This window comes from Hyla sarda, chromosome 2 (genome assembly GCF_029499605.1).
Source record: "Hyla sarda isolate aHylSar1 chromosome 2, aHylSar1.hap1, whole genome shotgun sequence".
NCBI classification, from domain to species: Eukaryota; Metazoa; Chordata; class Amphibia; order Anura; family Hylidae; genus Hyla; species Hyla sarda.
Window position 1 is genome coordinate 503,333,280 of NC_079190.1, and position 16,672 is coordinate 503,349,951.

Genomic DNA, 16,672 nt, shown 5'->3' on the forward strand with positions numbered 1-16,672 from the left:
GTGACATCACGGCCCGTACCCTTAATGCAAGTCTATGGCTGGGGGCGTGACGACCGCCGCGCCCCCTCCCATAGACTTGTATTGAAAGGGGCGGGCCGTGACATCACGAGGGGCGGAGCCATGACGTAACAATGCTCTGGCCCCTGTATTGCGCGTCATTACATGCAGAGCGAACTCCCGGGCCTCCCCAGCAGCGGTACCGCAGCGATCTGACATCTTATCCCCTATCCTTTGGATAGGGGATAAGATGTCTAGGGGCGGAGTACCCCTTTAAAGGGGTACTCCAGCCCTAAGACATCTTATCCCCTATCCAAAGGATAAGGGATAAGATGCCTGATCGCGGGGGTCCCACCGCTTGGGATTATAGCAGGGTGCTGCATGAAAGATTGCAGGGGTCCCCAGCAGCGGGACCCCTGCAATCAGGCATCTTATCCCCTATCCTTTGGACTGAGGCATGCTGCCATCCGCCTCTCCTGTCTATAAATCTAGGGATTGGAAGGAATCTTAGCACTGAGACCCCGATTGATCAAAACTTTTACAGGTCCTACACAGGAACTCCACCCATGCTACAATATATGAATATCAATCTGGTTTTCTACTCAGCAGGCATCCTGATGTTCCACATGATCTGATTTCTGGATAAAACGTTTACCAAACACTGCACGACTATTGTTTCTTTTCCTTGTGAGTTCTCAAATGTTTTGTAAGACTTGATTTATGGGTAAAACATCTCTCACATACTGTACATGAATGCGGCTTCTCTCCCGTGTGAGTTCTCAAATGTTCCACAAGACTTGATTTTTCAGTAAAACATTTCCCACATTCAGGACAGGTAAACGGCTTTTCCCCTGTGTGGGTTTTCAGATGGCCAATAAGTGTCGTTTTGTAGTTAAAACATCTTCCACATTCTGGGCAAGAATATTGTTTCTCTCCTGTGTGAATTATTTGATGTCTAACAACACCCGAACTCTGACTGAAACATTTACCACATTCTGAACATGAATATGGCTTCTTTCCTGTGTGAACTCTCTGATGCTTATCAAGACCTGATTTTAGGCTAAAACATTTATCACACTCTGAACAAGAAAATGGTTTCTCTCCTGTGTGAGTTCTCTGATGTTTAACAAGACTCGATTTTATGCTAAAACATTTCTCACATTCTGTACATGAAAAGGGCCTCTCCCCTGTGTGAATTCTCTGATGTTTTAAAAGATCTGATCTCATAGTAAAACGTCTTCCACAGTCCAAACATGAATTTGGCTTCTCCCCTGTGTGAGTATTCATATGTTTAACAACATACGATCTATCTGTGAAACATTTTCCACATTCTGAACAAGAAAATGGCTTCTCTCCTGTGTGAATTCTCTGATGTTTAACAAGACCCGATTTGAGACCAAAACATTTCCCACATTCTGCACATGAATACGGTTTCTCCCCTGTGTGTATTCTCTTATGTTTATAAAGATCTGATCTCATACTAAAACATCTTCCACATTCCAAACATGAATATGGTTTCTCTCCTGTGTGAGTCCTTTGATGTTCACGAAGATTTGATTTATACTTAAAACATTTCCCACATACTGTACATGAGTATGTCTTCTCCTCTGTGTGCATTTTCTGATGATCCACAAGAATTGATTTACGACCAAAACACTTTCCACATTCAGGACACGAAAATGGCTTCTCTCCTGTGTGAGTTTTCTGATGTTTAAGGAGACCCGATTTCTGACTAAAACATTTCCCACATTCTGAACATGAAAATGGTTTCTCCCCTGTGTGAGTTTGTTGAGGGCTTTCAACATGAGGAAGTATAATTTCAAAATGTTCCGCACATTTAGAACGTACAAAAATTTCACCCAGTTTATGTCCATTTCTGTTTTTCACACAGTGTGTTTGGTTATCTTCTAGATCATAATAGGGAGATAAAAGGAGATTCCCAGGGGAGCCTGTAACCCATTCTTCCCCTAGAAAAAGGAACAGAATTTTTCCATATTCAAAATTAATATTTAATACATTTTTATGTAAAAGCACAACGTTTTAGGATACAGTCAAACAATGTGTCAATAAGGTATAAAACAAGTCTATCAAAGTTAAAGAAAAATAAGTATTTTGTCAATTGTTTTAAATTAGTGTTTTGAGACGTGCTCACCATAGGGATGAATATAAAGGGGTACTCCGGTGCTACATTTTGTTCAGAATGCCTGGAGCCAGAGGCCATGATCGTGACGTCACGGCCACACCCCCTCGTGACATCATGATACGTCCCCCTATACATGTCTAAGCGAGAGGGCGTGTTGGCCGACACGCCCCCTCCCATAGACATGAATTGAGGGGGTGTGGCGTGACATCATGAGGAGGGGTGACCGTGATGTCACGACCACTGCCGCAGGAACCCGGCATTTGTTTCAAACGCCGGGTGCTACGGGAGATCGTGAGGGGCCCCAATGATCAGACATCTTATCCCCTATCATTTGCATAGGAGATAAGATGTCTAGCAGCGGAGTACCCCTTTAAAGGGAGTGGGCAGCTCAGCAAACCTCCAAAAACTCTGGATAGAATGAGGTAAAGTGCTTAGGTGAGTTTTAAAGGGGTACTCCGGTGGAAAAATTATTATTTTTTTTTTTTTAGTTAACTTATGCCAGAAAGTTAAACAGATTTGTAAATTACTTCTATTAAAAAATATTAATCCTTCCAGTATTTATCAGCTGCTGTATACTACAGAGGAAATTCTTTTTTTTTTTGGACTTCTTTTCTGTTCTGACCACAGTGCTCTCTGCTGACACCTTTGTCCATACCAGGAACTGTCCAGAGCAGGAGAAAATGCCCATAGCAAACAGAGCACTGTGGACGTGACAGAAAATAAATCCCAAAAGAAAATAATTTCCTCTGTAGTATACAGCCGCTCATAAGCACTGGAAGGATTAAGAATTTTTAATATAATTAATTAACAAATCTGTTTAATTTTCTGGCACCAGTTGATTTAAAAAAAAAAAAGAAAAAAAAAAAAGTTTTCCAGTGGAGTACCCCTTTAACTATATACAAACACATACCAGCATCCCACTTATGTAAGAGGGCCCAATACAGTGACCTCTAACGGAATCCTGGACTATAAGGCACAATTTTTATTTTATTTTTTTTTAAACAGATTTGTAAATTACTTTTGTTTAAAAAAAATCTTAATACTTCCAGTACTCTGCTGTATGCTCCACAGGAAGCTGTGTAGTTAATTTCCAGTCTGACCACAGTGCTCTCTGCTGACACCTCTGTCCATGTCAGGAACTGTCCAGATCAGGATCGATTTGCTATGGGGATTTGTTTCTACTCTGGACAGTTCCTGACATGGACAGAGGGGTCTGCAGAGAGCACTGTGGTAATAAAACAAGAGGTGGTAGTTAATAGGGTTATCCAGTATTTTATTTTCTATATTTTTGCTGGGTGTGCGGTAAAAAAATAAAAAATAAAAAAATAAAAACACAAGGACACTGTACCAGCACCCAAAAAAAAAAAAAAAAATTTAATAAAAAATAAAAAAATCACTCTGCAATTTATTAGGACAGGATAGATAACAAAATGTATGAAAAGGTTCTTACCATTCACTGACACTGATTTGGTGGAACGAGAGGACTCAAGAAGTCCATAACTTTCCTGCAAGGATCCCACATGTAGAACCTAAAAAAAAACTAAAAAACTCAGTTTATCCTGTACATTGGTGAAGGTGACTTCCTCCCTAAAAAGGAGTGGGTGCGGGCAGGCGTGGTTGTGACATCACAGATACGCCCCCTTGTAACGTCACGTCCCCTCAATGCAAGTCTACGGGAGGGGGCGTGGCTATCGCCACGCCCCCTCCCGTAGACTTGCATTGAGGGGGCGTGGCGTGACATCACAATTATGGCCGCTCCCGTCAAGCGTTGATCGCGACAAGACTAAACCTTCTTTACTCCAGCCAGAAAGCAATCACTTTTTTTGTCCTTTGACCCCCCTATAAAAAGCTGGGTCTTGCATTTATATAGTTGTACAATGCATGTCCCTATATTAACCCCTTCCCGCAAAACAACGTACCCGGTACGTTGGGATCCGGGCTGGAACGTATGAAGAGAGCTCAGAACCCTGCTATCAGCAGCCGACACTCACCCTTTAAATTATGCAATCAATAGTGATGAGCAGCAGGGGCCGTATTCAAATTCGCGATATTTTGCGAATATATGGATGAATATTCGTCGTATGTTCGCGAAATTCGCTATGCTTTTTTTTTTTTTTTTCCCATGCGAAAATTCATTATGAAATTCGCATAGTGCGCATGCGCAATTATATCTCACCTAAGAAGGGAGGGATCAGTGTCAGGTCTGGAAGTGACGATATTCGCATAAATATTTGCATAAATTCGCATATAAAAAAAACCCCGAATATTCATCATTACGAATATATATCACTATATTCTAAATATTCGCAAAATCGCGAAGTGACAATATTTGCGGTAAAAATTCGAATTTTTTTCTTTTTATTTGATGAATTTGTAACATATGCTTACCCCATTTTTTTTAATACCTGTTTTGTATTGTATTTTATGGTTCTCAATAAAGACTTATGTAGTTTTTTAGGTTAGTAGGGCCCACTGGGAGACTTATTGCTGTGTTTATTAGGTCCCAGCACTTTGCTAAGAGTTAATATATGTTTTACATTTATTCTGTAGTGTTAGTTTTATATGTGTTATTTAAATGTGCTATTGTACCTTTAAGCAGAGGAGCGGTGCACCCCATGTGACCCTGCCTGCCAATAGGAACCCCTAAATTCTTGTCCATATAGTTTAGTGGGACTTTGACGTCACGAGCTCCCGTCGTCGGCTCTTAGCGTTCTGAACATTTAGTTCCAAACGCGGAGTACCCCTTTAAAGGTTATCCGTAACCTGACGTCGGTGTGTTCCTTTACTCCCCGTGTCTGGCCCAGGAGAAGCCGTCTCCAACCTCGGACCATATAGGATAACTGTGCCCTGGCGTCACGAAGTGATCAGGTATTTTCCTACACCACCTGTGGATCCACATTGTTATTGTTGTTCATACTTTGTTACTGGCAGTGGTCAGTACATCGGGTTTACCAGGCCCTATTTAGGAGTTTGTAAGTATGAGTCACTGATAAACATTTGGCGCAATATATCTAAATAATAGGCCAATAAGCTCAGTGAATGAGCAGTAATCCTGCAGATCAGCGCTCAGTTACAAAGCCTATCACAAGGCTTGGCCATTGTGCCATCGATAGATCGTTCCAGTGGCCCTTTGCTGCAGTCAGTAGTCAGCCACATGACAGCTATTCCGTGAGGGGATTGGCGACCGACAGCTGATGATTTTTTTATAGCATATAAGAACAAAGCGATCAGCCAATGAATGATGTTTTCTTATTTGTCAGCTGGTCTCTGGCCGTATTACACAGGGCAATATAGGCCTCTTCAGGCAATAATCACCTACGTAACAGATCCCGCACGTTGTCTAAGAATAAGACCGTTTTTAAAGGGGTTATCAAAGAATTTTTTTTTTATATATATATAAATCAACTGGCTCCAGAAAGTTAAACAGATTTGTAAATTACTTCTATTACAAAAATCTTAATCCTTTCAATACTTATGAGCTGCTGAAGTTGAGTTGTTCTCTGATGACACCTGTCTCGGGAACGGTCCAGAGTAGAAGCAAATCCCCCTAGCAAACCTCTTCTTCTCTGTGCAGTTCCTGAGACAAGCAGAGATGTCAGCAGAGAGCACTGTTGCCAGAAAGAAAAGAACAACTCAACTTCAGCAGCTGATAAGTATTGGAAGGAGTAAGATTTTTTAATAGAAGTAATTTACAAATCTGTTTAACTTTCTGGAGCCAGTTGAGATATATCTATATCTATATCTATATCTATATATCTATATATCTATATATCTATATATCTATATATATATATATATATATATATATATATATATATATATAGATATAAATTCCTGGAATACCCCTTTAACCCATTCATGACCCAGTTTTTTCAAATTTGATATGTGTCTCTTTAAGTGGTAATAACTTATGAACTACTTTTACCTGGCAAAGTGATTCAGAGATTGTTTTTTGAAACAAATTGTACTTTATATTAGCAGTAAATTTTTGTTGATACATGAAGCGATTTTTGTGAAAAATTGGAAAATTTTTAATTTCTCTGTTGAAACTCTCTACATGTAAGAGAAATAGTCATGCCAAATAAATGTAGTTATTAATTCACATCCACAACATGTCTACTTTATGCTGGCATCATTTGTTAAAGATTCTTTTACTTTTTTACGACATTAGAAGGCTTATATTATTATGAGCATTTGTTCTAATTTTCTACAAAATTTCAAAATCAAAAACATTTTTTTTGGAACAATAACGTTTTTAATATATGTGTGTGTGTGATATATTAGGGATCGACAGATTATCGGTTTGGCCAATATTATCGGCCGATATTCACGATTTTGGATGTCTTCGGTTTTCAGCAATTACCTTGCCGATAATGCCCGCCGCACCCCCCACCGCACCGCCCCGGCCAGAGACCACTGCCGCCGCTGCCCCATTGCCTCCACCATCCCCGGTTTTATAATTACCTGTTCCCGGGGCCCGCGCTACTTCTGGCTCCTACGCCGTCCTGTGTTACGCTGTGCAGCTCAATGACGAGTGACGTCCTCAACGTGACGTCACCGTCAGTGCGCACAGTGACAGCTAAGGAGGACGGCGCTGGAGACAGAAGTAGAGCGGACCCCGGGAACAGGCAATTATAAAACCGGGGATGGGGAGGCAATGTGGCAGCGGTGGCGGAGGACTCTGGCTGGGGTGGCGCGGTGCGGCGATGGTGGTGAGTGGGGTCGCTTAGGCGGTGATAGGACTCAGGACAGGCAGGGGGAGAGAAGCGGGTGGCGGCGGCGGTCTCTGGCACCGCAAAAGCCGCTGCCGTTCATTGATTTAAAGCATTGATTTAAATCAATGATCTGCAGCGGTGTTGCCGAGGGGGGGGGGGGGGGGGGGGTTAATAAATAGCCATTAAGTTATATCGGTATAAGTTAGCAGCTATCGGCCCTAACCGCCGCAGAGTATCGGCCCTAAAAAAAAAATTATCTGTCGATCCCTAATATATATACGTGTAGATATACACGTGTGTGTATGTGTGTGTATATATATACACACATACATACATTATATATACACACACACACGTGTATATAAATATTATATATTAGTATGCAAAGTTTCTCATCACACCACCATATAAGGTAGCGTGCCCTCTGATCAGCTCTGGTTACAAAGTCTCAGAAGCTGATTGAGATTAATGCCAAGTCAGATTTCTCCCCAGCTAGTCGCTACAGGTCTCTCATCCTCAGCCAAGCCAGAACACCCTGCTCTGTACTGACGAGGGGCAAGCACCCCGAAACAGCTGTCTACAGATGTGTCCTCTTTCCTTCTGGGGAGAATTCTGACTTGGCATTAATCCCAATCAGCTTCTGATACTTTGTAACCAGAGCCAGAGTTGATCAGAAGGCATGCTACCTTATATGGTGGTGTGATGAGAAACTTTGCATACTTCTTACCCAGAAAGCCCACGGAGTGCTAATGGCCTTTTTGAATCTTCGTTTTACTCCGGAAGCGGTGCCTCTCCCTGAGGAAAATACTCGTCCCTTATAAAATTAACACATTTTTTTTTTTTTTTTTTTTTTTTTTTGCAGTAACAGGTTTAGGACACTAGGGGGAGCTGTTGTACAACAAAACAGCTTTTTTTTATTATTATTTTTTTAAAGTGATAGTGAAACTAAAGCATGCTGGTGGGCACAGAAGGCACAGCGTCGGCAGCTCGGGACGGGTAAGGGACACCGGGAGAAGGGTGAGAGGTAGAGGGACACTGGGGTCTACTAGCAGAGCAGTGCGAAACGCTGCCATTAGCTAGTCAGATTTGACTAGCTGATAGGTGTGATCACTGTGAGGGGGGGGGGACGGGGGGGGGACAAAATCCCCCTAGGTCCCGAGACAAGCTGGCTGCCTATCAGTGATAGCCACCATCTTACCGGGTGCAGAGAGATGCCGCGAGTAGTGGCCAGTATCTGCATGACGTACATGTATGTCATGGGTCGGGAAGGGGTTAATTATCTCCACTGCTAGAGGAGATTAGTAGAAGCTTCATTATATTCATCTATAGGGGATTTGTAGATATCTCAGCTTCATCTACCTGATGGTCCAGTGGGATATCCTCCTCTTCCTCTTTACAATCCTGGGGATATAGAGGACGGGGACATCTCTCTGGGGGATTTATACTACTGGATCCATCTATAGGAAATAAACACAGTGACTGAATCCATTGTTATATGTGATGATCAGATGATGGGGGAATCTAGGAGATCCACAAACCTGCTCTCTCCTCTTACCTGGTGATGTGAGGGACTGGTGATCCTCCATCATGACCTGATCCTTGTACAGATCCTTGTGTCCTAATAAATACTCCCACTCCTCCATGGAGAAATAGACAGTGACATCCTGACACCTTATAGGAACCTGACACAGACAATGATACAATTCTCCTCCAGACACTTCATACCTTGGTGTTATTGTATAATGTCCCAGCATTCCCAGCAGCGCTCACCTCTCCAGTCAGCAGCTCAGTGATCCTGGAGGTAAGTTCTAGGATCTTCTGCTCATGTATCAGTGAATGAGGTGGAGGCTCCTCGGGGGCGGGGCTCTGGCTCCTGCTCCAGCCTCCTGACACACGGGGTGTCACACACTCACCAGACGACTTCTTCACTACTGTGTAATCCTGTGTATGGGGAGACACTGATCACTACAGAGAGAAGAAGAATCCCGCACCTTTCCACTCATTTCCCTGCTTTATTAATAGAGATACAAGGAAGGTCATGTGACCCGCTCACCTCTCCAGTGATCCAGTAGATCATCTCTAGGGTGAGATCTAATATCCTCCCAGACATGTGGTCTCTGTCCTTCTCCATCCTTGGGAAACTTTAGTTGTGAGAGTCATGTAAATCCTGAGGGAAAACAAAGAGGATTGGTTGGTAAATCAATAATAATCTATTAATAATAATTAATCTCATAGAGGGAGATTTATCAAAACCTGCCCAGAGGAAAAGTTGCCCAGTTGCCCATAGCAACCAATCAGATCGCTTCTTTCATTTTCTAGAGGCTTTGTTAAAAATGAAAGGAGCGATCTGATTGGTTGCTATGGGCAACTTTTCTTCTGGACAGGTTTTGATCAATCTCCCCCATAAAGTATTGTGGTACGCCTCGGGGGGGTGTAGGGTAGCTGGGGTGTTGCTGAGCAGGTATCAGGGGTTTTTATTAACCCTCGTCACTCGTGATGCCAGGGTGAGGGTTAAATGCTGAGGTAATGCTGGGCCTATCGCCGCCAGGTGAGTGCAGAACAACGGATTGTGCACAACCAGCGCTTAGCTGAAAACTTGTTGAAACTTTACTGAAGATTTTCTGTAACATGCAGCAACTGGTAACAGTCCAGATAAGAGAGTCTATATACAGCTGAGCAGCGATTGATAGGTGGTTGGGACTGGGTACGTTCTCTTTAATTTAGGAGGATTTTGTAGCATAGATCCGCTGGATTTAGGGGTAGGTTTAGGTCCAGTGATCTTGCGGGAATGATAAGAACTCACAGTCTTTAGCGTAGGTCGAGGCCGCAAGGCTTAGGCCTAGTAATTGTCTTTGGAAGTTGCGGAGGTCCTACCTCATCCAGAGTCAGCAACCCAAGAGAGCGAATAATGGCTGCCGCTCCCTTATATGGGCCGGGGCTGAGCGGATTTGGATTGGTCCATAACAGCTGTCACTCACCGTTACATGGCATTGTGGGTGAACACCTGACACAAGAACCACCGAAGGTCCTTCAACAAACCATAGAGTTCTGAACACCGAGTCACATGACCTAAGGTCCTGCAACGCTAACAGGTAGGCATTTAAAGGAGCTATCCAGTGGTGAAAAACTTATCCCCTATCCTAAGGATAGGGGATAAGTTTGAGATCGCGGGGGTCCGACCGCTGGGGCCCCCTGCGATCTCCTGTACGGAGCCCCGACAGCCCGCGGGAAGGAGGCGTGTCAACTCTATGGCAGAGCCGAAGCGCTGCCTTCGGCAATCTCCGGCTCTGCCATAGAGATGTATTGAGGGGGCGTGTTGGCCGCCACTTCGTGCGGGGGTCGACACCCGCTATCTGGCCGGAGAGCCTGGCCCCCGTACAGAAAGATCGCAGGGGGCCCCAGTGGTCGGACCCCCCACAATCTCAAACTTATCCCCTATCCTTAGGATAGGGGATACGTTTTTCACCACTGGACTACCCCTTTAAATATACATATATACATTTATATTTAAATGAATATTAGCTAACTGAGGGGTGACGAGGGGCTAACTAGAAAAGAGGGACCCCACCGTTCCTAGGAACTCTGACTTTGGGGACCTCTACCAAGGTACGGTATACAATACGGTACCGGGACACCACAGTATAATGTCTCACCAGTTGTGAATTATGAAGGAACTACAGATACCAGCAACGGAGGTCATATAGCTGTAGTGATGTCTTATGGTGCCCAGTAGGATTAGGAATGGCGGGTACTCACCACCCGACACTATTGCTCTGGGATATATAAGGTGGCGCCAAAGCTTTTTACGCTGCATTTTACCGCTCTTTTCATAAAGAAAACATTGAATGTTCAGCCATGTTGAATGTTATGGTGTATGAGGAGGTTGGGAGAGATACTTTACCAGGGTGCCTCCAGCTGTTTCAAAACTTCAACTCCCAGCATGCCCGGACAGCCGAATGTAGTTTTGCTACAAATAGTAATACCGCATCTACTTTACATCTCACACGTTCCCGAGGGACCACAACAATGGCCGCCATGATGCTCTCCGAACGGTCAGTTAGGTACAAGGCCGTGAGAATGTATCACTGAATAACGACCGCTATTTACTTTTATAGGACTGTAGGAAAGCTGGATGACCGCAACAATGAACGGCTGCCATTATCCCCACTCAGCTTTCCAAGAGCTCTGAATGGGAATCGGCTCAGTTAGATCACAAGGCTGTGAGGACGTATCACGGAATAATGACCGCCGTTTACTTTACAGGAGTTTTGGAAAGCTGGGTGACCGACCACACCTGGAAGAGCCGAGGCAGCCGCCATATTTGTTGTCACCCAGCTTCTCCACAAGCAGATAGAAGAGGCGGCGGATATTAGACGGACATATGAGGTGTCTATGGCCGCTCAGTACATGTAATATGGAAGGAATGAGACTTAGTCAGCGCTCTCTGTTGCCCATAGCAACCAATGAGAGTGTAAGCAGTGCGGTTGGTTGCTATGGAGACAGCTGGTCCTCAGTGTCCCCCCTCTCATTGTCTCATCTCCCACCTCTCAGTGCAGTCCGGGGGCTTCTAGTAAGGATGTGAAGACTGTCCCTGTCATCTCCTCTTCTCTAGTCACATGTGGGGAGGACACACAGGAAGCCATTGTCCGTGCACAACAGGCTCCCCTGGAAACAACATACCTTGTAATAAGGGAGCGTCTGCAAAGAGCCAGGAAAGACAGAAGCGTACACAGCTTGTGACCAAGAGACTAGGGCGGGGATTTACAACCAGGGTGCCTCCAGCTGTTGCAAAACTACAACACCCAGCATGCCCCGACAGCCTTCGGCTGTCTGGGCATGCTGGGTGTTGTAGTTTTGTAACAGCTGGAGGCACTTAGGCTGTTCAGGAATGCTGGGTGTTGTAGTTTTGCAACAGCTGGAGGCGCTTCGGCTGTTCAGGAATGCTGGGAGTTGTAGTTTTGCAACAGCTGGAGGCGCTTTGGCTGTTGAGGCATGCTTGGAGTTGTAGTTTTGAAACAGCTGGAGGTGCCCTGGTTTTGAAACACTGTCCGGGTATGCTGGGAGTTTTAGTTCTGCAACAGCTGAAGGCACCCTGGTTGGGAAACACCCTCCAGGTATGCTGGGAGTTTTAGTTCTGCAACAGCTGGAGGCTCCCTGGTCGGGAAACACTGTCCGAGCATGTTGGGAGTTGTAGTTTTGCTACAGCTGGGGGCACTCTGGTTGGAAAACACTCTCCAGGCATGCTGGCAGTTGTAGTTTTGCAACAGCTGGAGGCACACTGGCTGGGAAACACTAACCTTAAAGGGGTACTCCGCCCCTAGACATATTATCCCCTATCCAAAGGATAGGGGATAAGATGTCAGATCGCGGGGGTCCCGCTGCTGGGGACCCCCGGGATCTCGGCTGCAGCACCCCGCCATCATTACAGCACAGAGCAGACTCGCTCCTTGTGTAATGACCAGCGGATACAGGGGCCAGAGCATTGTTATGTCACGACTCCGCCCCTCGTGACATCACGGCCCGCCCCCTAATGCAAGTCTATGGGAGGGGGCGTGATGGCCGCCACGCCCCCTCCCATAGACTTGTATTGAGGGGCGGGCCGTTATGTCACGAGGGGGCGGAGCCATGACGTAACGATGCTCCGGCCCCTGTATTGCCCGTCATTACACACGGAGCGAGTCTGCTCTGTGCAGTAATGCTAGCGGGGTGCTGCAGCCGAGATCCCGGGGGTCCCCAGCAGCGGGACCCCCGCGATCTGACATCTTATACCCTATCCTTTGGATAGGGGATAAGATGTCTAGAGGCGGAGTACACCTTTAATGCTCTAATACTGAATGGCAAGGCACAGTAGGCATGCTGGGAGTTGTAGTTTTTCACCAGCTGGAGGCACCTTGGTTAGGAAACACTGGTGTAGGGTGAAAGCGGCCATTATTACTACAGGGTGACCTGGTGACATGAGGGCACAGTGGGGGCATTAGTGCTTGTTGGGGGCACAGAGGGCAGTGTTAGTGGGTGGATGTACAGTTGGGGCATTATTTGTGAGCGTATTACCATATTGTACCCTAAGGGGGGCAGAAACTGCAAAGACTAATTGCAGGTGCGAGTAGTCATCATTGGGGTCTGGGACTATGGAGAAGAAAAGAGAAAGCGAGCGACCGATCAGAAAAGGCGCCCCCTGTAGGTCACTGGATGTAACTGTAATCACTTATATGGCCTGCAGAGCTCCTATATAATACTAGTATCTACCCAGAGGCAAAACAGGGCCCCATATGCCAAATATAATACTGGTCTCTTATGGGGCAATTGTGCTTTGAGGTAGAGCCTGTTTTTTTAATCCCGTTCCCGTTGAATTTCTGCCCATTCCCGCACGCTCCCGCAGGGGCTGTTCTCCACTCCCGCAACATCTTTGTCCGAACCCACCTGCTCCCGCTAACATCTGTGCCCAATCCCGCCCGCTCCTGCTAACATTGCTATACATATGGGGGTATGTGCAGAGCATTATACCCTAGTGTCTGTAGTACAGAAACTAGTGTGATGTCCCAGTACGGGATATGCTCCTACAGTCCTGTCAGGTTGAGTCCCTGTACGTCCTCAGGGCTCACCTGCAGTGTTCCCCCATAATGTGTATAAGTTATATACTAAGGGTAAAGGACCTTTGATATGGTCACATGGTTGTTAGTCACATGATAATGGTTGTCATATGTTTTGTTACCCAGAGAGCACCAGGTGACCAGATGACCCGCAGCTAGCCTATGGGCTCCTTGCACAGCCCCCCTTTATTATTATTACCTTTGTCTGCTCAAGCGCTTGCCCTACGTATCCTGTAAAAGTGTGTTACACAAAGCATTTGGAAATTTTTTACTTTCACTTTCACTTTTTTACACGTTTTGGGATGCAGCTTTGTGCTAAAATAAAATTTATAAACTCCCCTCATCATTCTGCATTCAATGCCCCATAATGACAAAGTGAAAACAGAATTTTCAACATTTTTGATAATTTATCAAAAAGAAAAAACTAAAATTTTGCATGGACGTAAGTATTCAGCCCCTTGAAATTCAGCTTAGGCTCCTCCCATTTATTCATCATCTCTGAGAAGTTTCTTCACCTTGGTTGGAGTCAACTGTGGTAAATTTAGCTGATTGGATGGGATTTGGGAAGACACAGCCCTGTCTATATAAGGTCCAAACATAAGCCATGAGGGGGAAAGAACTGCCTGTAGAGCACTGCCGCGATCCAGCACATTTATGGACACATACTTTCATTCATACATTTATATGTACAATGCGATTCAAGGATTTTCTGTCCTCTCCCTCAGGTACGATATTACTGACACAAGTCTAAGTAGAAAAGCTTAATTGAGCAAAGTACAGATTACTATTGGGGTGACACACTGTAACAAACCTCCTCCTCATGTAATCTCCTTACTACTGGGGTGACACACTGTAACAAACCTCCTCCTCATGTAATCTCCTTACTACTGGGGTGACACACTGTAACAAACCTCCTCCTCATGTAATCTCCTTACTACTGGGGTGACACACTGTAACAAACCTCCTCCTCATGTAATCTCCTTACTACTGGGGTGACACACTGTAACAAACCTCCTCCTCATGTAATCTCCTTACTACTGGGGTGACACACTATACCAAACCTCCTCCTCATGTAATCTCCTTACTACTGGGGTGACACACTGTAACAAACCTCCTCCTCATGTAATCTCCTTACTACTGGGGTGACACACTGTAACAAACCTCCTCCTCATGTAATCCCCTTACTACTGGGGTGACACACTGTAACAAACCCCCTACTCATGTAATCTCCTTACTACTGGGGTGACACACTGTAACAAAACCTCATCCTCATGTAATCACCTTACTACTGGGATGACACACTGTAACAAACCTCCTCCTCATGTAATCTCCTTACTACTGGGGTGACACACTGTAACAAACCTCCTCCTCATGTAATCTCCTTACTACTGGGGTGACACACTGTAACAAACCTCCTCCTCATGTAATCTCCTTACTACTGGGGAGACACACTGTAACAAATCCCCTCCTCATACTGCTGGCTGAGCAAGTGGTTTGGACGCTGGTTGTCTAACTTTCTTGTGGAGGGCAGATCATCGCCCCCATCAAGTGGGCGGTCTAGGTGGTTGCCTATTCTGCCTATAGACAGAGCTGGCCCTGCCCTCCTGCCACTTCATTCTCCCCTCTTGTTCCTCACAGTGTCACTTCATTCTCCCCTCGTGTTCCTCACAGTGACTCTTCATTCTCCCCTCTTGTTCCTCACAGTGTCTCTTCATTCTCCCCTCTTGTTCCTCACAGTGTCTCTTCATTCTCCCCTCTTGTTCCTCACAGTGTCTCTTCATTCTCCCCTCTTGTTCCTCACAGTGTCTCTTCATTCTCCCCTCTTGTTCCTCAGTGTCTCTTCATTCTCCCTCTTGTTCCTCACAGTGTCTCTTCATTCTCCCCTCTTGTTCCTCAGTGTCTCTTCATTCTCCCTCTTGTTCCTCATAGTGTCTCTTCATTCTCCCCTCTTGTTCCTCACAGTGTCTCTTCATTCTCCCCTCTTGTTCCTCAGTGTCTCTTCATTCTCCCTCTTGTTCCTCACAGTGTCTCTTCATTCTCCCCTCTTGTTCCTCAGTGTCTCTTCATTCTCCCCTCTTGTTCCTCACAGTGTCTCTTCATTCTCCCCTCTTGTTCCTCACAGTGTCTCTTCATTCTCCCCTCTTGTTCCTCACAGTGTCACTTTATTCTCCCCTCTTGTTCCTCAGTGTCTCTTCATTCTCCCCTCTTGTTCCTCACAGTGTCTCTTCATTCTCCCCTCTTGTTCCTCACAGTGTCACTTCATTCTCCCTCTTGTTCCTCACAGTGTCTCTTCATTCTCCCCTCTTGTTCCTCACAGTGTCTCTTCATTCTCCCCTCTTGTTCCTCACAGTGTCACTTCATTCTCCCCTTTTGTTCCTCACAGTGTCTCTTCATTCTCCCCTCTTGTTCCTCACAGTGTCACTTCATTCTCCCCTCTTGTTCCTCACAGTGTCTCTTCATTCTCCCCTCTTGTTCCTCACAGTGTCACTTCATTCTCCCCTCTTGTTCCTCAGTGTCTCTTCATTCTCCCCTCTTGTTCCTCACAGTGTCTCTTCATTCTCCCCTCTTGTTCCTCACAGTGTCTCTTCATTCTCCCCTCTTGTTCCTCAGTGTCACTTCATTCTCCCCTCTTGTTCCTCACAGTGTCACTTCATTCTCCCCTTTTGTTCCTCACAGTGTCTCTTCATTCTCCCCTCTTGTTCCTCACAGTGTCACTTCATTCTCCCCTCTTGTTCCTCAGTGTCTCTTCATTCTCCCCTCTTGTTCCTCATAGTGTCTCTTCATTCTCCCCTCTTGTTCCTCACAGTGTCACTTCATTCTCCCTCTTGTTCCTCACAGTGTCTCTTCATTCTCCCCTCTTGTTCCTCACAGTGTCTCTTCATTCTCCCTCTTGTTCCTCACAGTGTCTCTTCATTCTCCCCTCTTGTTCCTCACAGTGTCTCTTCATTCTCCCCTCTTGTTCCTCACAGTGTCTCTTCATTCTCCCCTCTTGTTCCTCACAGTGTCTCTTCATTCTCCCCTCTTGTTCCTCACAGTGTCTCTTCATTCTCCCCTCTTGTTCCTCGCAGTGTCTCTTCATTCTCCCCTCTTGTTCCTCACAGTGTCACTTCATTCTCCCCTCTTGTTCCTCACAGTGTCACTTCATTCTCCCCTTTTGTTCCTCACAGTGTCTCTTCATTCTCCCCTCTTGTTCCTCACAGTGTCACTTCATTCTCCCCTCTTGTTCC

At 45.4% G+C, this 16,672-nt stretch overlaps 1 protein-coding gene across 1 annotated transcript; it reads right to left on the reverse strand.

The window, feature by feature from the left end:
* Positions 1-259: 259 nt before the first annotated feature.
* LOC130357528 (zinc finger protein OZF-like) lies at positions 260-8,986 on the reverse strand. The gene is made up of 4 exons (XM_056560223.1): positions 8,909-8,986; positions 8,215-8,334; positions 3,591-3,669; positions 260-1,964 (listed from the first exon to the last, which is right to left on the reverse strand). Exons 1-4 carry the CDS (start codon positions 8,984-8,986, stop codon positions 667-669), a joined length of 1,575 nt encoding a protein of 524 aa, XP_056416198.1. The 3' UTR covers positions 260-666.
* Positions 8,987-16,672: the final 7,686 nt, after the last annotated feature.

What these genes read in the sequence shown, in the direction of transcription:
- LOC130357528 (XM_056560223.1), bottom strand. Translation starts at nt 8,986, where the DNA reads ATGGAGAAGGACAGAGACCACATGTCTGGGAGGATATTAGATCTCACC. An exon ending in ATATCCCACTGGACCATCAG is followed by an intron (nt 3,670 to 8,214) that starts GTAGATGAAGCT and finishes GTTTTTTTTTAG; the next exon opens with GTTCTACATGTGGGATCCTT. An exon ending in CAAATCAGTGTCAGTGAATG is followed by an intron (nt 1,965 to 3,590) that starts GTAAGAACCTTT and finishes TCCTTTTTCTAG; the next exon opens with GGGAAGAATGGGTTACAGGC.